Source organism: Heteronotia binoei, chromosome 5, assembly GCF_032191835.1.
Source record: "Heteronotia binoei isolate CCM8104 ecotype False Entrance Well chromosome 5, APGP_CSIRO_Hbin_v1, whole genome shotgun sequence".
In the NCBI taxonomy this organism is placed as follows: domain Eukaryota; kingdom Metazoa; phylum Chordata; class Lepidosauria; order Squamata; family Gekkonidae; genus Heteronotia; species Heteronotia binoei.
Window position 1 is genome coordinate 125074593 of NC_083227.1, and position 23957 is coordinate 125098549.

A 23957-nucleotide genomic window follows, 5' to 3' on the forward strand; every position below is an offset into this window, starting at 1 on the left:
TGATGCTCCATCGTCCACCATTTGAGGGATGTAATGATGTGAGACGGGAGGGTCAGTAGTGTGGACTGGTGCTGTGTGTGAGGGTGGAAGGTCCTGACGAACCACATTTGTAGGGGTCACATGTGCAGCTTCGCGAAACGTAGGACTACGGTGGTCGCTGCCATTAGGCCCAGCATTCTCTGAAATGTAAGAGCTGGTTGGGAGCGTTGGGCAATAATGGTGTTGGCTAGAGACTGTATGCTGAGTACTCTGTCCTGTGGTAGGGAAGCTGTTTGGGAGACTGTGGAGATGTCTGCTCCTATGAACTGAATTTTCTGGGTAGGAACTAGTTTGGACTTTGATAGGTTGACTTGGAGGCCGAGGGTGGCCGGAAGGGAAAGGGTAGTGGAGACGTCCAGTTGGAGTTGTTCTCTTGAGTGGGCGACGATCAGCCAGTCGTCTATGTATGGGTAGATTGATATCTTTTGCTGACGCAGCGATGCGGCCACCACTGCCATACACTTGGTGAAGACTCTTGGAGCCGTCAAGAGACCGAATGGGAGGGAACAGAACTGGAAGTGTTGATCCCCGATGGCGAACCTGAGAAATCTTCTGTGGTGATGATTGATGGTAATGTGAAAGTAGGCATCCTGCAGGTCTATGGACGCCATCCAGGATTGTTCTGGGATGAGCGGCAGGATTGCCTGAAGGGTGATCATACGGAATTTCCTGTAGGTGATATGAAGGTTGAGTTTGCGGAGGTCGAGGATGGGGCGGAGTCCTCCGTCTTTTTTCGGCACCAGGAAGTAACGAGAGTAGAACCCGGTGCGATGGTACTGAGGTGGAACTGGTTCTATCGCGCCCTTGTCCAGCAAGGACGTGATTTCCGTCTGCAGGGGTGCGGACGGCGGTGTGATGAGAAATCTGTGATGTTTTGGGGTGGATGTGAATTCTATTAGGTAGCCCCTTTGTATGACGGCCAGGACCCAAGAGTCCGATGTTATGGCCCTCCAGGCGGGGTAGAACGGTTGCAGTCGAGTGTGTGGGTGGAGGTTTGGCTGAGGGGAGGAAACTGGACGTCTCAGGGCAGGGTGGTCAAAGAGACGGTTTGGAGGGAGCTGTGGCTTTCTTGGCTGTTTGGGGGCGTGACCTGTGTTGAAAGGGCTGTTTGGACTGTGGAGGTTTTCGTCTCCATGCTTCCTGTTGTTTTGGGGACCTGGCGCTTTTGTAATGGCTTGGCCTCCAGTTCCTCTGTCTGCTGAATTGGGGTTGGTGTTGGGAGACCCCTAATCTTTTCGCCCTCTTCCTGCCATCGTCTACGGATGTGAGTATGTCATCTGTAGTTGCGTTAAATAAGCCAAGGCCATCGAAGGGTAGATCCTCAATCTTGTATTTGATGTCGGGTTGGAGGGATGAGGATCTGAGCCACGTGTGTCTACTCAGGGCTATGGCTGAAGCGAGGGTTCTGGAGGAACACTGTGCGGCGTGGCGTGCTGTGTTGATCTACTGCTTGCTCACCCTGGCCAGCTCTTGTAGGGCATTGGTGGCTGATTTCTGGGATGCCTCAGGTAGAGAAGGGACCAAGGTGCTGAGGTAGTTTGTCAGGTTGTATGCGTATGCTGAGAAGCACGCCATGTAATTGTGTATCTTAGTTGTGGCTGTGGTGAGTGAATATATCTTCCTTCCAATAGTGTCGAGTTTCTTGCCTTCCCTCTCTGGGGGTACTGGGTGTCTGGTTTGCTTCGACTTCGAGGAAGAGTGGACGATGATCGAGTTCGGAGCCAGGTGGGTAAATAGGAACTTCGATTCGGGTGCATGGATCTTGTAGAGGGCTTCCACCCTTTTGGAGGTTGGCGGTACCGATGCCGGTTTGTCCCATGCTTCCTTGAGGGTTTCAAGATGGACGGGAAGCATGGGAAGGGAGGAGCTCGACGGAAGGTCTGCGTGCACTAAGTCGTATACGACATCCGAGACTCTGGGTGTGTCGGTATTAAGTTTAAGGTTTAGTGAGTTTGCCATATTCGAGATGAGGTCGAGGTAAGATCTGGGACCCTCTGATGGTGATAAGTCCGCTGGTTTGGCTATATCGGAGGCCGGGGACTGTAGGTCTGAAGCCGAGGAGTGATCGGAGTTGGAGAGTTCCGCTTCGGAGTCGTCATCGGTTCCGTATTGCGGTTCAGTCTGGGGCTCCAGGGGTGGAGGCTGTTTAGTGGGAGCAGCGTGTGTGGACCTGGCTGGTGATGGAAGTTTCGGCTCGAAGCTGAGGCGAGCGTGTTCGTCATGGTACCGAGGAGGTCTTTCGTAGTCGAGGTGGTGCCTGCGCGGGGACACATCGCGGTATCGAATCCGGTCAGGCCTGTCGGTGCGGTCTCGGTACCGAGGAGAGTCATGATAGCTGCGGTAGTGGCGGCCTCTCGGGTCCGAGTGGTATTCGTTGAAGGAAGGAGATCGTCGGTGCCTCCTTCAGTCCCGGGGAGACGGTGACCTGGACCTCGACGGGGAGTAGTAATAGTATCTCTCTCTGCGGCGACTATGAGACCGTTGGCGGCTGCGAGACCTTGGTGTGGGTAGCCGGGGTGGAATAACCCTCAGGGTCGAGGGTTCTCTGGTTAGAGAATGGGCTTCTAGTGGTTGCTGTGAGACATCTTGGAAGGCACGGGAGTCGAGCGTATGATGGCGTTGGCTCCTGACGGATGCGGGAGAGTCGACGTCGAGTATCTGGTCGGGCGGAGAGTTCGGTATCGACGGAGACTTGGAGGAGATACGCACGATCTCTAATGGTGTGATAGCCGGCGTCGGAGTCGACTTCGACGTTGGTGTCTTCGGGATCGAGCTGGAACTCGTGGTCGGGTTCGATGTCGTAGGTCTTGCTGCGCTCGAGCTCGTGGTCGGGTTCGAACTCGTGGGTTGCACAGATTGGTCTGAGGACCTATGTCCTGTCTTAGAATTCTTTGTGGCCGCGTTGCTCGTCGGGTCCGCGTGGGCGGAATCGGAGCGGCGGCGCTTTTTGGTGTCATCCGATTTCTTGGTGTGCTTGCCGGACTTAGGCTTGCAGGGACCTTGAGCCACGGAAGCTGCCGGCTGCGCCATTCCCGCGCGAGGTGGGGAAGATGGCGAGAGCTGTTGTTGTGCGCCATGCGGCATAGTTGGTCGGAGGGAGGACTCCATAAGATGGCTCCTAAGCCTCGCGGCACGATTCTTGCGGGCCTGTTTGCCAAATTGGCTGCAGTGCTCGCAGGAGTTCGTACGATGGGTCTCCCCGAGGCAAAAAAGGCAGAGGGAGTGACCGTCGGACGATGGGATCTTGGAGGCGCAGCGGATGCAGTGTTTGAAAGTTATTTTGTCCCTTCCTTCCATCCGCCCGGGGGGGGGGGGGAGAGGGGAAAGGTCAGAAAGTAGTAAGGAGGGGTGTTTTTTTTTAAATACGATACCAGGAGATGAGTAGAGGATGAAGATTGAAGAAAGAGAGGTGCTGGCGAAGATTGCAGTGAAGAAGTTGGAGAATCAACGAGGTAGGTGCGATCCGGTCGGCGGTAAGGAAGAAACTGAGTGGCTAAGCACCTCCCCCTCGTCCAGGCATGCGCAGACGATGCCTCCTCCCCAGGACGAGAGGGAGGCGTGCCAGATCTACGATCAAGATTGCTTTGAACTCTCCGAGGTCAGGGCCAATCCTGCGGAATACCCCCCCATATGTGTGACTGCACAGAGACCATGAAGAAGATGAGGGAAATTATGTAAACTGCTTTGGGTCCCCATTGTGGAGAAAGGCAGGGTATAAATGAAATACATAAATAATATAGCCGAATATGTGAGCAGATAAATGGTTAGTGGGTGGGTACGTCAGAGGGAAAGAATACAGGGAAAAGTGAGGATATGCAGGTTGTCAGGAGGAGGGGAAATCTAACCACTAAAACAGATTCCTACACAGCATTCAGAGTTACAGCGTCAGCCAGTAACCAGATTTGACATGCAGCCCATGTTGATGTCAACTGCAACTGAACAGAAACCAGTCAAAACAGGCAAGTCTAGCACTATTACACTAACACTGTGAAGCCACTCTTGCTATTCATGTTTGCTACCAAGAGATTGCTCACTTTTATCATGGCTGCACTGGTGCTGTGGATTCATATTCTGATGAGCCTCAGCATAAAACACAGCTACATGGCCTTTGGTTTACAGAATAATTGTTAAAAATCCCAGTAGAATAACACAGTGGAGGGACGTATACTGGAGTCATTTGACTGTGCTAAGCCCACCTGCCATAGAGGGTCTTTCTCCTCTGAGAATATCTGAAAATACTTCTGTGCCAGTTGCACAGGTGGCAGTGTCTGCAATTTCAAGTTAGTCCAGGAGTTGAGGAAACGGACCAGGTGTCTAAAGGTATACAAACCCAGGCGGTCATTGCCATAATTGGAAAGATGAGTCATGAAGATACTGATCTAAGAGGGAAAGAAAAAGAGGTGATGACAAAAATGGAATTGATTGGCATGTTTTTAGGCAAAACAGTATTGTACTACTATGTATATTAATATGCTTTCAGAAGACTGAATTACAACATATGACCAGAGGAGGAGTTGTGGGAAGGTGGGAACTGAAGACTTTACAGTGATACATGAACTAGCTGAAAAACACAAGCCCTGTTTTGCTGGATTAAGGTCCCACCATCCATTGCCATCAGTAGCAAACCTGATGTTCCAATGAAACTTAGAAAACTGGACTCGGTGGAAATGGGCATACCCCATTTGTCTCCAACATCTGATAAATAAAAGGTAAATTATCTCTGAATATGAAGGTTCCATTTTTTCTTTGCCGTCTTCCATTATTTTCATTTTAGGCTAAAAGCAAAAAGATACCATTCAGACTATGCTTTTCTTTATACAACTGACAAAACGGATGAGAGCTATTATACTCTAAGGTCATCTAAGATGATACATTATGGCAATGCACTCACTAGGTTATTTATGCATTGACTACAACACAATTTCTCACACCATATACCCCAAATCTGCTGCCAAATCTGATATCTCCCCCCCATCCAAGTTCTACTCCACAGTGTTTAGTTTTACCAGTCTCTTATTTCTTCTTACTAGATCCCCCCCCCCCAACTAAAAATGGAAACTACTATGAAAATCCCTATGCTAAATCCATATCCTCTGGCAATCCTGTATAAATTTGACACCTTTTGCCCCAACAACATGACACAAGCAAAGAGGAAAAATACATATAGTTTATCACAGCAGACACATACTTATAACTTGAGGAGGAATTTAACAGAACAAGGGACTGACTCGCTATGTAACAAAAATACTTCTGGATCTCTGGCCAATCCGGTAGTGGTCAAACTTATTTAGAATTTAAGTTTGGCTAAATAGCACATCCGTGGAGCGTCTCTCTAAGAGAAAGAGCATGGGGCCCAAGTTAAAACACAAAGTACTTCATTCCCATTCAACATTCTATCTCAAATCATAACAACATGGCAGGAAACTGAACAGATATCAAAAGCAAGCCAAACTCAGCAGGGAGAACAGAAGGGTCTAGAAACCTGGGAAAGTCACAACTAGGCATTAGATCCCTCTCTGCTTGAAGAGTTTGGAAAACCAGCCCTGTTAGCAACACTTCTGCCCATTTCATGCCACCAATCAGATGCCTTCCCTAACTATAATGGAGGATTGGTTCTACATGTGAAAAGGGGGAGTCCCATTTATCCTTCAGGCAGTACTCACGGGGTTAAGTAGCACAGTCAGGAAAAGCTCGCCTCCATTGATGATCTTATCCAATTCACTGGAGCCACCAGGATATTCATTATAGAATATGGTGTGTGTGAACAAACCACATGTCTGCCGTGGGAGAACCTGTCAAAAGATGGAAAGGAAACATATAATATATAGTAAAAAGAGATTTAAGAGATAAGACATCAGCCCATTCCTATTCTCCTTACAAATTCTGGGCATGTCTGCCAAGTATCAGCTTTCAGGGGAGGGGAGTGCCGCCCCTCAGCCTGCCCGGACTGACAGCCTACCCGACCCCACAGGGCTGTTGTGCGCAGGGCATTAAGGAGGGGGCTGATGAAGTGGACTCAGAGTTCTGCGGCTGATGCACTCGCACTCTGAGTTCTGCGGCCCCCGGGGGAGGTGGTCTGTGCACACGGCAGAGGGCGTCAGGGCAACACAGGGGGTCTCTGGGTGGGGGGTGTCTGCCGCTGGGCTGCTCACTCCCAGACACATATTCCAGCCACTGTCTATGATAGCGAACTCCTGCACTTGGTATTTCCTGCTTGTCTGCCTGCCATTGGCAGAGTCTCTGACAGCGGGAGGGTGTGAGGGGATTGACGGCTTCTCCATGGTCCCCTGTCTCACCCCCGCCTCGCCACCCCCCACCCCCGCGCATGCCCAGCCTCACTCCTGTTCCCTCCCCCTGGTGGGAACCTTTGCCTTTGATGGTCTGCCCATCATTGGCTCCGTTCTCTGTTTGGGGGTGGGTTGGGGATGGCTATCAACCTCTCTGGGGCCCCCTCTCCCCAACCCTGACTGTCATGAGCCACGGCGCATGCACCAGGACTGGCCAATGGGGGTGGGTGGGCTGGCCCTCCCCTCTGGCTGCCTCCGCCTCCCTTGCGTTCCTATGCCAGCGGCGTTGCCATGGCGACTGTTTCCCTCATGGCAAGCTACGCCTTTCCCCTCCCCATGCTCTAGCGTGCCGAAGTTTGGACAGAAGGGCCACTGATCAAGCTGAAATATAACAGTCCCTCAACAAGCAGGCAAAAAGACTATTAGGCTCGGCCCTAAAATGAACCTTAAGCCAGAATCTGAATGTTGCCATCCAAGTCTTTGATTCAATCAACAACTAACCTAATTCAGAACAGAGAACAAAATAAGACACACAATTTGGGACACCTAAGATCTGCCTTAAAAAGGAGGCTTGAACATTTTCTACTTTCTTGTTTAATGCTAAAATCCAGATGGGGATGCCATAAAGAATTGGAGCTAATGTTTTGGTTTGAAAGACTTTGAGTGCAGCTGAAACAAACTGACTGCCCCTCGTAAAGTAAAAATGCTTAATAATAATACTTCTCCATCAGATTCTACAACTAATTGACACTTTTCCTGTGCTCCTAGTTTGGTTTTTTTTTATACTGGTAAATTATTGATATCATCCAAAACACAGCCCTATTTCTTCTCCCTGACCTAATCTAGGAACCAGCAGAAGCATCTAGCTAGATCAGTCTCAGAGGAAATACTGATCTGCTCCTCATTCAGATTACAAGCTTGTGGTGTTGCAGCGGCTAGAATCTAGTGAGGCTAGGGTTCCTATCTTTGCTTTAGCTACAAACTCACTGGGGAAGTCACCAGCTGCATTCATATATTGTGATAAACTGAGATAAGGGCACAACAAACATTGGTTAATCTACCTAATCATTTTTTAAAAACCCAGTTTGAACATATTCCAATTCACTGCCCCTTCTCTGTCTCTCAGGAAATTTTCTTTATACTGCTTACCTCTATAGCCAGAGAAATTTAAGGGGCAGTAACTCAAACTGTACTTTGTAAATCCAAACATAATATAATATGCCACAATTAATATAAACTGTAGTTAATAAAATAATTATAAATCCTAGCTTGAAATCCTGGTTTCATGCCAATGGATGGTCACAGCATTCAGACATCACAACTAACTATGGTTTATTTACAGACCAAGGTTTTAACAACATCTGAGTGTAGCTACTATTTTTCATTCCAGCCTACCTCAAAGGCTTGTTGTGAGGCTAACAGGCCTCTAAGAAATGCTTTGAACAATGGATGAATACAGATATTAATTTAGAGTCCTGTAACTGTGGCTGGTGGTGGAAGGAATTATGTTCCGTTTCCTTTTCTTCAAAGAAAAAAAGAATTATTTCTTCCCATTTCATTTGAAGGTCGAAGCACGGTATGCAAAAGCAGTCCCTACTACATCTGTATTTAAACTACACAATATAGTTCTGGAATAATACCATCACAGATTAAACTCCTATTGGGTATCCAGAGAAGCGATGCTTTGCATTTATTAACTCATGTCATGTAGCCATGGGTTTATCTTCCAAGCTGATATATTACCAGATTTGGTTGGTGCATAAACAGCAGGAGGATGAAAATAAGTTAACTTCTAAATACCGTAAGTTGATACCCTTTCCACTTACCATGATTCCATTGTGGATGAAGCCACGTCGGTAGCGGGCTGGCTTGAGATGAGGATACTCTTCAGTGCTTGTAACTCTGATCCCCCACACTTGCTTCCATGCTTCATATAGTTGCATATGGACTGGGTACACTCCTGAATGATGGGGTGCTACAGCATATCCCATGTCAGTGGGGATGCCATGCTCCTAAGAGAAGAGAAGGCAACTCATTTTTTCCTATCATATTTTTACGCTGCCTTTCCTCTTACAGATGAATAAATGACAAACACTCTGGACTCTATTTATTTAAACACACACACTTTCCCTATGCCTTACAGCCAAAAGGCTCTCTGAGTTGTACCTGAGCAGCTTTTCTTGGGGAAAACAGCCTATTAACCTATTTGCTAAATCCATAATCTACATTTTTGAAAGTCCTTGTGGAACACAGATACTCATCAACTAAATTATTTTGTTTTAAGGATTATCTTATTATAACTGTTATGTTTTCCATTCTATTTTTTCTTGTTCTTGTAAGAGCAAAGAAATAGTTTCCAAATTCCCTCTTCTTGCAAATCATGCTGGCTTATAACTTTGATGCAATTCCTTTAAAAGAGTCCATCATTTATCCTTGGAGGACATTTGTTCACGCCAAATCTTTCCTGTACTAGAACAAGGTCAAGTTAAGTAGACTTCCCAAGGTGGGCTCTGTTAAGAACCAGCTGGCTGGTAGCACCCATCTCAATAAAAGGTCTAAATGTATTGGGGGCTAATCGTCAGTCACTGGACTCAGGAATCTAAGTAGTATGCACTCTAAAAATAATAATATGACTAGGCTGCAAGGATATTATGAAAGTAAATATTTCAAAAACTCAGGCTAAAGAGGTTAGCACATCAACAAAAAAGCTGGAACTAACTGGAACAAACAATAGGGGATGGAAGTCCTCAGTGTTCTTAAATACTAGTAACATGGAGCTAAGTGGTACATAGATGTCCCAGTTCTCTGAGAATACTGCTTTTACACTGCGTGACCAGAGGGAATGGAATACTCTGTCTCTAGTTTGACAATGTTAGGCTACCCGTGCATTCACTGGAGGCCTTCTGAAAAGTTTCATGCTAAACTTTTCAGTAACAGGCTTGGATCCTAAATGATGCTGCCTACTGCAGAGGTACTCCTCCACTGAGGAACCCATCCCTCAATCACCAGCTGCTTTTCAGATTTCTTGAGCAGAAGCCCTGATTGGCACCAAAAGAATGTACTCTGCAATGGACTACTTTCACAATGTAGAACGGCACAGTGCAAGAAAAAGCAAGGCTCAGGATCCAAGCCAAAGTCCCTGGGAGGATGCCAGGTTTTGGATGGTTCACTGGGGGCCACCAAAACTAGAGGACTACCCTAATGCCTTCATCACTATTTTGCCCACCATATTGCCCATGCTCCCCTCCTCTGCTCCCAACAGCATCTTACTCACAACAGCAAATTTCTTGTTCATGGTCATTTGCTCAGCCAGCACAGACTGGTTATGGAAAAGGTGAGGCTGCATGTGGCTCCACATGTGGGGGAACCACCAGAACTCCTTCACATATGAGAGCAGCAGGTCGTCTCCCTCGTCTTCTGCATCTGTACCTGCCAGGCCCAAACCATCAACATCACTAATAAGAGGCTGGAGACATCAAATGGAACATCACCCCCCTCACAGACTCAAACCACCTCAAATTCTGCACACACTGTTTCACCATAAATTTGACATTTTGAGGTAAAAAATGTAAATTGAATTTCACCACATTTCTCCCTCTGTTTTTATCATCTATCATCATCAGTAGCAGCTTAATGTCTTATATATTCATTCAGCAAAGTCGATTTTGGCACATAAATGGTGTGCTTCAGTGTAAAAAAAAGAAAAAAAGAACTCTTGATCACTTCACCATTTTCCCCATCTCGAATTCTTCTTATTGAATTAGAAATCAAATTAAAAATATGTGTCTGGTGGGGGAAAACAGACAGATACTACCTGATTACCTCAGTGTTTCCTATACAGGCAAGCAGCAGCTCCAGAAAGAGGGAGGGGAATACTGCAAAGAAGAAGAATCAGGCCTCCCTCTTCCAGTGCTACGATACTATCAGAAGTGCTGGTCTCCCCCTGCCCCCTGCTACTTTTAGCCTTTTAAAGAACAGCATGAGATCCTAGTTATTGATCCCCCATGTCACATCTAGTTTGCCTTCAGTAATTGTAAAAATCAGCAAAATCAAGTCCAATGCACAGAAAGGTAACAAAACTCCTTTCCTTACCTGTATGGAAGAATTTCCCTGAGTAACCCAGATTGAAGGTGAAATTTGGGATGTGGGTGCGCAGTTCATTCTGGGTGTCAAATAAAGCCTGCAATATGAGAAAAGGATGTTTTAAATAATAAAATATGCAGTGCACCACATACATACATACATTCCACAGTTGGGCACACAGCCTGCAAAATTGTTTCTTGCACTACAGTGTTCTTTTTGCCATAAGGCAGCACATGGCCTTAAACTACTGCTAACGCTGACCTAATTTGTTTGCTACAGTTCACTGTGTATTTTGGGTATCGGTGTGACTAATAATCTCTTTATTTCACCTCCTCCCCCCACCCCCCCAAAAGAAGTCACATACAGAATGTTTGTTTAGTCTTATTCCTAGAAGAGGAAAAAGGAAAGAACAGGTATTCCCTTAGAATCTGTTTAATGATGTTCTGTTTTTGTACAACAAAAGGCAAGTTGAACAGAAAGCCTGGGAGCTTCAGGAAGCTGAGGCGAATTCCTTTGGGTGCACCACACAGCCCATGGCTGCCCCGACCTAGAAGTCTAGACACCTCTGCAGCTTAGCAATGCAGCTCACTGGACTGCACAATCCCATTTCCAAGACCAGCCTGCCCAATGGTTGTGGCAACACTGCTAGACCTAGTAATCGTTCTATAAAGTTTATGTTGACAGTGTGTGTTCCAGTATTCTACAAGTAAGACTGCACGCTATTCTAAGTGCAGACAATTAAAAATGGGATGAGTGAAAAGCTAGCCAGCATCCCACAGATTCCCCACAAATTCAGGAACATGGGTGCAAGTGAGTGCACACGCACACACACAGAGACAGTGTGAGAATCAGTATGGATGACACCAAAAGTCCTCTTCTCATGTTACGATAGTGACACGGGAGCAGCTGCAGCATGGTTCCAGCCCATTATCACTGCAGCAAGCAACAGGAGGAGCCTCCGAAGACAGAAGCTCTGGCTGCAACTCTATTCAGCAGAGCAACACCGGCACAGGAAAGGCTCCAAAGTACAGGCTTTCTCCATATGGTGGTTCTCGTATCACTCTCATGGCAAAAGAAGAAAAAACACTACAAGTAATTCCCCACATCAATAGTGAAACACGAGGAAGCCTAAGGGCCAGTTGTTTTGACATCTTTACACAAGAAGTCACATGAGATGAGCAGTGTTCCCTCTAAGCTGAGTTAGTGTGAGCTAGTTCACAGTTTTTTAGTCTCCAGCTCACACATCTTTGTCTTAGGAAAAATGGCCTCAGAGCACAATAATTTATGCAGTAGCTCACAACTTTAATGCCAGCAGCTCACAAAGTAGTTACCATTCAAAATTGCCTAGCTGGGCTGGTAAAGGTGTAATTTCACCACTAACCCCCCCCCCCCCCCCCCAAATACATCTTGTAGCCTTCCAAACAAACAATGAAGGCAGCTGTCAGCCAATAATTCAACAAATCAAGACACGTACATTACCTCCTGATATTGAGGACCTTGGACAATTTGTGTGAACAAAAACTGTATTGACTAACTTACCCCTTATTAGATAAATACAAGCCACTGAGAAGATGGGCACAGAAAGAGACTGCATGTAAGCAGGCAAGCTCTTACACACAGTTTTTCATCAGGCACAGAAGCCATTCAAACTTTGTACAACAGCTCCCTTGGGAGATCCGGGGCTCTATTCAAGTAACAGCTGACACCTAAATCTTTGGTCATTACACAATCCAACTGCACTATCTACCAGGTTCAGTAAAAATCTCCACTTGTAATAAGGTACGGTTGTTGCATATTTACCTATTGGCTACCTTACAATTATTCTGTGATTCCAATTAAAAGTAGAGCCAGACATGTGCTCAAGTAGCCAAATGTTGTTTGTTGCCCAGCACGTGCATGCATGACCATACTTATTTACTGGGCAAAACATTCTCAAGGTTTAAAGCTTGCTCAAAATCAATAGACGTTAGACTGATGCTGAGAATTTCTTGCTCTTAAATGTCACTTAAATGCCCTCTATCTTTAAAATATAAGATAAAGCTGTCCACAGTCCACTTCAAGAGACACAAAAGAAGTTTATACAACTATAAATTATACATTCAGTCTTAACCCATGATATTATGTGTTCTATTTTTAAACCATAAAGAAATTCAATTGTACATTTCTGTATGTACAATTATTTATAGCAATGGAGAGCCAGTTTGGTGTAGTGGTTAAGTGTGCGGACTCTTATCTGGGAGAACCGGGTTTGATTCCCCACTCCTCCACTTGCACCTGCTAGCATGGCCTTGGGTCAGCCATAGCTCTGGCAGAGGTTGTCCTTGAAAGGGCAGCTGCTGTGAGAGCCCTCTCCAGCCCCACCCACCTCACAGGGTGTCTGTTGTGGGGGAGGAAGGTAAAGGAGATTGTGAGCCGCTCTGAGACTCTTCGGAGTGGAGGGCGGGATAGAAATCCAATATCTTCTTCTTCTTCATCTTCAATGCTAATAGAGGTAATTTGCAATGGATGCTCTAAGCTGTTAGTTGAGAACCACCAGGTTTTTGAAAAAGATAACATGCCTCTAGATAAAAGTTTCATGAGGATGAGATCACCTGGTTATAGAGCCTGCATTTTAAAGTGTCATTTTTTCCAGCGTTCTAAATTCTGAGGATGACTGAAGCATAATGAATGCACTAGAGGGGATGCCTAGACCCAGGCAACAGAATCCAAATGATGGATTCAGGTCACTGCTCTAAAACCCTGTGCAACAGATTTACATCTCTAGCTTTCAGATAAAAAGAAATTAATCCATAGAGCAGTGAGTCCCTTGTCTCTCCACACCCCTTCCATTAAGCACAATACCTAGCTGTGGCTATAATTACCTTGACATCATCCACTTTCATGCGAGTGCCTTCCTTGCCAACAAAAATATCATCAATGTCTACCAAGATGTAGCGATCGAGTGGGAGGGAAAGCCTCTTGCCAGTGAGGAAAGAAACCGCGTCCACGAAGACCAGTTTGTGCAGCCAGAAGTTGAGGTTGTTACCAAAGAGGACTCTCTGGATGCCGTCATGAAGGCCCAGGTCTTGTACCACAGTGGTATGGAGTGCAGCATCGATGCTCATGTGTGGGATGGATTCTGCTGACTTGGTCTTGGCTAGGAGGACAGGTTCATAGGTGGAATGATTCGACTGGAAGACTGTCCAGTCCTCCCCTGGAAGCAGGCCCTTCTCTACCTCACTGGGCCGTGTAATGTACAGCAGCGGAGATTTGGGATTGATGCTGCAGTCCTTAAGCGCAAGGTTGGAGTGAAGAAAGAGGGGGAAGCCTTTCAGCTGAGCACTCAGTAAGCTGTTCTCATTGGCCTGCGGAGAGATTACATGAACTAAATGAGAGCTTGACAAAGGATGAAAAAGGGAAAAGACAAAATTTACTGACCATGTTAAAGAGTCAAGCTAACCTTAAAATAAATTCTCTCCAATCAGCTTAAAGCAGATATAGATATTGCTGCTGCAACTTACAGTGGCTAGGCTGCACTCAATAATAATACTAATAATAATAATAATAATAATAATAATAAATTTTATTTGTATCCCACCCTCCCCGCCTAGGCAGGCTCAGGGCGGCTAACAACAAAATCAATAAAATTATACAATATATAATAAGTTTAAAACAGCATTTAAATTATACAATAGTTTAAAACAACAATATCTAAAAACCAGTTCCGGGTATCTAAGTCGTTCCATAATTTTAACAACGGCGGTGATGTTCCTGATGTTATTCTGTGCATTTATATAATGGCAGAGATCACTAGATAAAATTGTTGGTGGGTTGAACAGCCATCTTATCAGCGGTCTACAAAGGCCTGCTTGAAAAGAATGGTCTTACAGGCCCTGCGGAATTGGTCCAGATTCCGCAGGGCCTGCACCTCCTCTGGGAGCTGATTCCAAAGGCACGGGGCTGTAACAGAGAAGGCCCGTGCCCGGGTGCTCCGTAATTTTGCCTCCTTTGGCCCAGGGATAGTCAGCATGTTCTTCCCTGCTGACCTCAGTGCTCTTTGGGGCTCATATGGGGAGAGACGGTCCCTCAGATAGGCAGGTCCTCGGCCATATAGGGCTTTAAAGGTGATAACCAGCACTTTGTAGCGGACCCGGTCAAAAGTGACCATAGCAGGAAGGAGGTGACAAAAGAACCCAGAAAAGTGATTAGCCAGTACTTTAAAGGTTCTGTCCAACCTCATACTAGGCACCCTGAAGCAGAAGTCACAAACTCAGTGGCTACTACTCTTCCAGCCTTTGCAAGGACACATAACCAACCAGCTCTTTAACCAATACAGCAGCAGCCATAAGGAGGCACCTTTAGCAATATGATTTATATATCAAAGTCTGGAGGAACTAAGACTTTGGGCTGATTCCAAAATAAGCACACTGCCATGCTGCAATGACCTTCAAATGCTCAGTTCATTCAGTCTCCTTTCCTCTCTTGTGGACATGGATACACAGAATGGCCTGGGCTGTATTATTTCAGACTGTATTGGGGGAGGGGGCTTACATTAAGCATCCCTTAATGCTAAGCTAGCCCTTATCCCTGACGTGCTGAATATTTGTACAAAAGATCATTCAACCATGTTAAGTCTTTCTCAGTTTTACAGTTAAGCCATATAGAAAAGTCTTCTTGGCTGCCAATAGTTAGAATACAGAACGTGACAACGGAAACCAAAGGCAGTATCATAGCATCATGTGACAAGCATGTTCAGAACTGAACTTCAAGTTTTCATGATGTGGCATATATTCACAATGTTCTAGAAAAACTATTCTACAGAATTCCAAATCTCACAAACAGTTTCCTCCAATCTGGACCTCAAACACTAGTTTGCTGGCATAAAGAACTGCTATAGAGAAACAAGAATCTAGTGGTTATATTTTGGAAGATTACAAGGCCTCCATTTCACTCTATGTTTTGGCTTGTGATACAAAAAGTCAAAGACTAGTCACATAACAGCTGGATGCACCCTTCCCAAGGGTCTAGTTCAATGGCTCTGCCCTTTATAACAGATGCAAAATACTGATCTTACAGTGACCATTGACTGAAGAAGCGTACTCTGAAACAAGCCCAGGACTAAGATCAAACTCTTCCTCTTCTCTATGTTTCTATTCAAACAGGTTAAGCCAGATGGTGGTGTGAAGATGCCATACCCGTGTCTCAGAGCATACAGCCATCTGTCAATGACCTCCAAATACCAACTCGTTCTGTCGTTTTCTGCTCTCTTATGGACATAGCTGTGTAGACAAGTAGGTGTTAAATGGTGCCTGCCTAAATCATATGGGGTGCGATCAGATGAGTACTTTGATCTGCTGTTGTTGCTCCTCCTGAACAGATTTAAAGTGCTTGATCAGACAGCAACATCTGGCTCCTGTCCTGCAGCTGTCAATCTCCCATGCTCACCCAACTTCCCTGACACCAGAAAGTCTGGGATTTACTGCACCTAATGGCTTACAAGCACTTCTATAGGTGTATGATCACTTTCTTGAGGGATGAAGCCTTTTGGGACTTCCACTTCCCACTTTGCCACCATTTAAAAAAAAATTTTTTAGCTATGAGCACATAAGCGGTTATTCACCTGAGGCTCCTCTAAAACCACTTGCGAGCCCAGGAGTGAGCCAGCAAGGATGGTGGATGGGGAGGTTCAGCTGCTGGCAACGGGGCTGAAGCTGCACCCAATGATGCCACTAGAGGAGGATGAAGCGCTGGGCCCAATGGGGCCTGGTAGGCAAACAGCCAATCCTGCTCAAGTCCAGTGGCAAGGGCGGGCAGGATGGCAAAGAGGGGTGAGGCGGATGTGTAGGGCTGGATCAGGCCAGCAAGAAAGTGGCAGCAGTGGGCTTGGTGCATTGGAGGGGCTGCTGGTGGTCATGTGAGACATCTGATCATGACTCTCCTGGTACAAAAAAACCCAAACCACATTAAAGCCTTGGTCAGACCACACCAAGCTGATTGCAGCCATGGATCCACTTTTCCATAAGTTTGTAAGATCGGGATATGAAATAAGGATAAACATACTGCTACTCACCACACCCACCAATCAGCTGTTAGCCGCCCTGAGCCTGCTTCGGCGGGGAGGGCGGGATACAAATAAAAAATTATTATTATTATTATTAAAGTCTTAAGGTGCATGTATGCAGCAACGTTAAACCCCCTGGATCAGAGTACCTTTCTGAAACAGCTGCATAGAATTGTTTTTAGGTCAACAACCTCTGTGGCTGGAGTTTTACATTAAGCCTGTCAGTTTCACAGAAGATGGGATCCGTAGACTATGAACTCTGGAATGCTGAGTCTACTGGTAGCTCTTGCATGCCTTCTCTTTCCTACATTTATGTCAAAAGAAAGAAGGACCATGCATAAAACTGTTTTTATTATTACAATATGCATGTTGTGTGGTCCATGTAGTTTCCAAAAGGACTAAGCAACGAGTTCTGAAACTGATGCTGTTTTGTGAGATGCAATAAAGCTTTTCAAAAGCCAGTTGCATCCAGATACATTTTTCATACATCTGGAAGGGGATTAAAGCATAGCATACCAATACTGCTAAGTATCCAGCCATTCCTTTACCAAAGATATCATTTTTATCAGTGGACTGGAACACAGAACAGGAAGCAAGAGAGACTTTGCTTTGGCATTTTAAAAGACTTAGCTGATTTATTATAGCACTGGCTTTCATAGGCATGAGTCAAGCAAGGAGGGGAAATCAGAACAGAAGAGAAAAAGATCACTGTACAGAAATGTCCATTAAAACAGCAGGACAGCCCCAAATTTAAGAATGAAGCCCATTTACAACACTTAATTCTACCCTTGATTCTCAAGCTTCCTGGTGTACACTTTTAAGCAGAAAACTGCAATAATTAAGACAACTATGATGAAAATTGCCTTGACCTTCACCACACAGAAAGTCAAAATAGTCTTGGATCCCTCAGAAACTGTCAAGGAAAGCCAGAATAGGGTAGGGTTATCAAATGCTGAGCAAAGACACTGTGATGCTTGCACCCCCTCCCACTTCCAGCTAAAGCTTGTACTCACACATTAACCAATTCCCCAAAGGGCCATTATCATCATCTTTGTACTTTCACCAGCAAAATTGCAGGCGATGGCAGCCAAGTCTCATCTGAAAAGGTGCAGATTTGTAAATCCGCTCTTGGCATCAGTTAAAAACACAGCACTTTTACTTATCAGCTTGGCACTGGCAAGATATCAAGCCTTCAATAGCTAAGAGTGACTATGAAGGGGTGTCTGAGAAAGGCTGACATTTCACAGACCACTGATCTTCCTGGGCCTAGACCTTAAACCTGAGCAAACCAAGGGCACCTTCACACAAACACCTGTCACAAGATCCTGGAAAATAGATAGATTAGGCACAGCCCATTTAAGTAAATGGCACTGAATGCCAGAAGCATCCTATCAGACGAAGCCTTCAAAGCTCCATTTGTTCTCAGTACTATTGCTGTGCAGAGACACAAGAGAGAAGAAACAAGACAGGGGTTTTTTTCCCAATAGATAAGTCAAAATCTCTGTCAGAAAGAATTTTGTGGAAAAAACTACCGTAAAGGGGTTGACTGCAAGGATGGGGTAGGAAAAACTAAACACTTTCTAGAGTTATTTGTAGCTAAAGATAAATTGTATCCAGTTAATTATTTTGCAACATTGGACTAGTTAAGCAATACTTTTCCTACTCATATCACAAAAGGTTGTTGTAACACCATATTCAGATACAAATTTGGCACATAAATCAGCTGACCAGTTTCTAGAGGCTTCTGGGAGATGGACAGGAACTTTGCTTTTGACCTTCCCTCTTAGTAGTGGAACTGAGTCCAAGTTTCATTCATAGAAACCCTCCATCAGTTCTGGGGTCAGGTTGGGAGAAAGTCTGGATGTATGCAGAAAAATAAAGTTGGATTGAGGAATCACAATGTTGGGGTGGTGTCACTGACCAGAATAAAAATGAAACCAATCATTTTAATACTTCCCCCTTTTACATACTCCCTATAAGCAGAAAATGAGTGTACTGGGGAGAAGAGCCTAGCTCTTTGCTCGCTGTGCTAATTTTTAATTTGCAGGGAATTTCTGATTTAGGGGAGCATTCATGAAATGTCATGCAGACACCCTACTACTTGGAGTGGTGTGGCACCTACTCTAAATACCTTGTTCTGCTGCAGGATTAGATCAGAACACACTTGAACCTACCCAGGGGATGTTCTGCTTTCCACAATTGGATGCACCTAATACCCACAAAGTTAATAGACTCAGCCCCTTCTCTTCAAATGCTTTCTTTCAAGGAAAAAAACCCAATACCTTGAAAAAGCCAATGATTCCAACACCATACTCTACGCAGTATTTGTCCAAGAGCTCACGGTTCCAAGCATCCAGGTTCACATACTTCAAGATGTTCTCATAGATGATCAGTGCAAAGCGTCCTCGGTCCTTGTCTGTCAATGTGGGCATATCCCCCTTCCCTGGAGCGATCTCTGTCAGGTATTTAAAACGGCTGGATTCCAAGATGGCCACAATCTCCTGGCCTAGCTGAGAGTAAAGGCTTTCCACAAACACTAGAACCAAAGGGTCTGTACGAGAAGAATCTACCACTTTGATGGGCTTTAATGGAAGCAAGCGTGAGGGGGCAACCTTCAGTTCATCACAGTCTGGGCTGGGGATGTCCCCCGAGGGTTCCAGTCCCCTCTTCCATCCATATAAATAATATGCAGAGATAAAAACACTGAGCAGGCAGAAGGCAAACAGCAGGAACAGCACCAGCTGAGGAGACACCTGGCGGAAACTCCTTCGGAGTCTTACCAACAAAGTCATCCTTGCTTTGAAAAGAGAGTTCAGATTCCTTCCCCCCCGCCCACCCTGCCCCCTCCCTCTAGGTGTTGACACAGGAAAGGCTAAGGATAATTTCACTGAGAGGCTGCTTATACATTGGATTGCCCCTCTGGCAGTCCATTATCCATCCTGGTCTTTTTTCATGTCACCATGGCAAATCCATTCAGAGTTCCTCTCCAAGGCAAAAATACCAGCAGTATCCCATCATCAGTGTCTCATTGGGATGGGAAATTGGCAGTCTGCAGTGTCTGGAATATCCTTCAACAAGTAGGGATGCATGGCTACTCCTTGGGTGTGTGATCAGAGGCACGGTTCTGCAAAACAAACAGAAGGAAAAGGAAGAATAAGCCAGGCTGCTGCAGGAAAAACCCACATCAACAGATGTCTGAGCAAGGTCTCCCTCTCCAATACGCATTCTTAACCAGATGCTAATGCAATATACTTTTCCTCATTATATACAAAGAAAAAACTTTATGAACCTACTGCATGTGTCAGAACTCAAGCTTACCTGGAAGACATATACTTTGAGTGCTAGAAGACAATGAACTTTGTACATGCTCAGGTGTTACTCCTTTCTTTTTAAATTTTTCATGTACACAGAAGGCAACGTAATTCGCTGCAGTTTTGACACAGCAAGAACTATAGTATTTATATTCATGATCTGAAGGAGAGCAAAGGAGACACTGGGCACTAAACCAGGCAGCTGTTTGAATATTTTCAATTCAAACATACCATTCCAGGACACAGCCATAATTCAAATTAACCACACCCACCCACAACAAGCATCTGCAATATCCTAAATTCTTTTTGGACTCAAATACGAGAAACAAAAGTTGGATAAAGTGGTTAGGAAATTCAAGATGAGTCCATGCTCATTCTTACATTAGGAGTGTGCAAACTGTGTATAAGTGTTAGAAGCTCCATATATTTTCATTATACTCATTACCACAGGTATATGTTGTATTCATTCCCATCAGTTTCAACTGAACTGGAAAGTACCACCGCAGCAGCAGCATCAGAAGGTGGCAGTAGAGGCACTGGGGCTCCTATCTCAGCAACACAGGGCTACTGAATGGCTAGCAGTGCCTGGCACAGACCTCAATACTGCTAGATGTTCAGGAACTACAGTGTCACACAGCACTAAGGCCTCAGTGTCTCCTTGTCCCCCTGTCAACAGGGGCTGCCGAATTACCCTTGCTGAAGCAGCAATTGGTGAAATTGTTAATAGCTCAGCAGCAAAGAGCAACTGTGTCTTTTTCAATATTCCCATTCATTTTCATTGCTGTACTGAACATAAGGAATGCATGTTCCTTATCAAATGAACACACGTCCTTACTTTATATGCAAATATACCTCACTGGATCTTCCTAAGGCTGTATCCTTGATCTGTAGAAGGCAGACTGTATATGACAGACAGGCATCAACCCTCCCATTAATTTGCATTCAAGGGAAACCAGAAATTTAGGTCTGCAGGTCCACAGCTCAACCCTGGTGGGCCAGTCAAAGGACCAGCTGGCATACAGTCCAAAGAGCTAAACATCCAACAGGCATAGGGCGGGTTCATAGTTTGTTTTTCTAGTTTAGTCACTCCATCTCAATATAGCTTTGAGGAAGCCGCCACAGTCCCTGCACCTGCTTCGGCTTAGTGTCAATCATTTGCCCAATACACCACAATAAACCTTTTAATACTCAACAGTTTGACAGCACAAAGGACCATAAGAATATGGCTGCCTCTTTGTACACTGAGAAAGACAGAAGGAAACAATTGCCCCAGCTTTAGGCCATAGAACAAAATCACATAACAGCCATTTTCATTTACACTGGGGAGATGGCTGATGAAACAGGCATATCCCGAAGGCCACGGCCCAAGGCAGGAAATCCTCAAAATAAAAGTGGCAACCTCTGTTTCTAGGCACCTTTCTCCTGCAAGAGTTACATGGCCACCAGTTCAGAGGAGCCAGACTCCAAAAGGTGGACTAAGAAATGCCAGGAAAAGGCTGAAACAAACTTTGTCTCTCTCTCTCTCTCTCTCAATTTATATCCCGCCCTACCCCACTGAAGCGGGCTCAGGGCTGCTTTAGAATAACAGGAGAGCATCTCAGGCTCCACGAACCAAGCTGCAATACAAGCTATGAAGATTTTACACCTTATACATCATCAAGGCCATGTTATTCAGCAGACACTGCTGAATTCGACACCATGGACAAAAGGTTCTTTACTTTGCAAGGACCCAATATACAATGGATACACTCCATATTGTGCCTGTCCTCAGACCACCTGCCTTGCAGGAATGGTTGATCATAAAACCAGCACTGAGGACACAGTCTGCTTATTGATATGAGATTATCCACAGACACATGGAGTTTGGATACTCCTGTTTCTAGAAATGTTGCAATGGACAAAGTGACAGGATCCACCCGCAGATCCACCCCCATCACACCAGCTGGAAACAGGTTTTCAAAGTTTACAATTAGTTTATGGAGTTCTTTTGTTTAAAGGAGTAATTCCATGCCAAGTTCTGCACTCTATTAAATCTGGAAACTATTAATATATTATGTTTCAAATGAATTTTCCCTTTATCAATAAAATCCTAGTTCAACAGTTATGTTGTTACTTTTTCCTACTTATGCTTTTGAGGTCACATATGAAGAAGCATCTGGAAATTACAGAAATGCATGTCAGAGACAAGTGTCTGTTCCAAAAAGCTGTTCCAGGCACGCTTGGACTTGCACTGAGCATTCAATTGCTCCAAGTCAGTTTCAGTCTACTTCCCTGCTTTTAAAAGCATATTTTTTAAAAGCAGTGAGAAACCGCCCTTACGCTTCAAGTTACACTTGGTGCCCCTCAATCTACATCTTAAAACATTCTCTTGCACAGAACATGCATTATACATACACTGTATTATACATACACTCTACAGCAGCACTGTGGGCTCTCTAACGATTCCTTCCAGCACAGAGATACCCAAGAGGTCTACCAATATGAACCAGCAGAGATGGCCTCCAGCATACTATCTAAAAATTAACACAGGCAACCAATTTGACTCTTTAAAAATGGCTGCTACCTGTACCTTGTTACAGGACACATCGTTTAGCATCCTAGGTTACAGAGGTTACAGACAATACATACATATCCCAGCCACTCCTCCTCCTCTGTAAAGTTCCTCGTATCTATACACAAGAGAGAAGAGCATACTTTGCTTCTATGGAGCAGAAAACAAAATAGCAGATGCTTACAGGCTAGTAGAACGAATTGTTGGCTACCAGTATGGATCCCCAGAGATGGTCCAGGGGCTTCACTGTCTGCTCTTAAAGACAACTCTGAAACTCCAGTTAGTGCAGAACACTGCAGCCGGCTTAACTCCAGGCAGGGTATGTATGTCATCCCCATTCTAAAAGAATCCATTAGCTACCAATCATCTGAGTTCAAATCAAAGTATTGGCTATTTGCAAGAAAGCCTGTGTTCCCGCAGTGATACCTCCTCCTTACTCTGTTTTTAATTGCATTGTATGTGTATTTTAACTTGGTTTTAATTATTGTCTGTGTTTTTAATCTGTTAACAACCTCACTGGTGCTGAAAGGTGAGATATAAATGATATAAATAAAATGTAGGCACCTTCCTGATCTCCTCAGGCAAACCATTCCACAAGGGTGGGAGCCGCCACCATCACAGAGGATGCATGCGTGAACATGCAGCTGTTGATCTTACCCCATTTGCAGGGTAGCATTTTAAGCCTAGTTTGCTACGATGGGTACAGCTCTCACAGAAGGGCATATTGCGAGATGTGGTCCGTCAGATATATAGGGGGGGAAAAAAAGTCTTCCTCCATTGGCAGAAGATGGTAGGAAAAGTGGATATGTAGTTTCTCTGGGGAGACAGTTTCAGCATTTCAGAGTCATGACCAAGAAGGCCTTCTCCTGGGTTACCACCTACCTAATCTCAGAAGGTATTGGCACCCAAAGCATGGCCTCAGAAAATGACAGTAGCAGTCAGGTAAGTTTGTAAGAGTAAACATCCCTTCAGGAATACTAGCCCCAAACCATGTACAGCTTTAAAAGTCAATATTAGCACCCTGAATTGGGCCTGGAAACATAGAAGCCAGTGTAGATGGGACAAGACAGGAGGGATATGGTCCTCATTGCCCACTATAGTCAACAACCTGTCTGAAGCATCACACACCAACTGAAGTTTCCCAACACATTTTAAGGGCAGCTCCACCTAGAATACATTGCAGTAATCTAATCTAGATGTAGCCAGGGCTTGCACCACAATAGCCAGATTTTTCTGCCCCCCAAACTGGCTAACCAGGTAAAACTGGTAAAAGGCACTCCTGGCCACAACTATTGCCGGTTTATCCAGCAACAGGCATGGGTCCAAGAACAGCCCCAAACTACAGCCCTGTTCTTTTAATGAGAATGTAGCCCCTCCAGAGAGGGGGACAAATTTAAGAGCCAGGTCAGATTTTCTGCTCACCAGTAGCAGGATGTCAGGATTGAGCTTTGGTTTATTAACCCACGTCCATTCCAAAACTGCCTCCAGATAATGCCTCTGGGTTTCTATAGCCTTTCAGGGATCGGTTGGAAGTGTGTAAAAACAGCAGTCATCTCTAGATGACCTTACCCAACAGTTTCATGTAGTTGTTAAAGAGAATAGGGGACAAGATGGAGCCCTGTAGGAACCCAGAGGCCAAAAACCAA

At 45.1% G+C, this 23957-nt stretch overlaps 1 protein-coding gene across 1 annotated transcript in view; it reads right to left on the minus strand.

Moving 5' to 3' along the window:
* NDST1 (N-deacetylase and N-sulfotransferase 1) overlaps nucleotides 1-23957 on the minus strand; it is a 109417-nt gene that overhangs the window by 13928 nt on the left and 71532 nt on the right. The window contains exons 2-8 of the mRNA XM_060240312.1: nucleotides 18732-19573; nucleotides 13271-13753; nucleotides 10419-10506; nucleotides 9601-9755; nucleotides 8153-8338; nucleotides 5703-5831; nucleotides 4236-4418 (exon numbers count right to left, since the gene is read on the minus strand). Of these exons, the coding sequence (XP_060096295.1) occupies nucleotides 4236-4418; nucleotides 5703-5831; nucleotides 8153-8338; nucleotides 9601-9755; nucleotides 10419-10506; nucleotides 13271-13753; nucleotides 18732-19241 (1734 nt within the window). The 5' untranslated portion in view covers nucleotides 19242-19573. The remainder of the gene's footprint in view (nucleotides 1-4235; nucleotides 4419-5702; nucleotides 5832-8152; nucleotides 8339-9600; nucleotides 9756-10418; nucleotides 10507-13270; nucleotides 13754-18731; nucleotides 19574-23957) is intronic.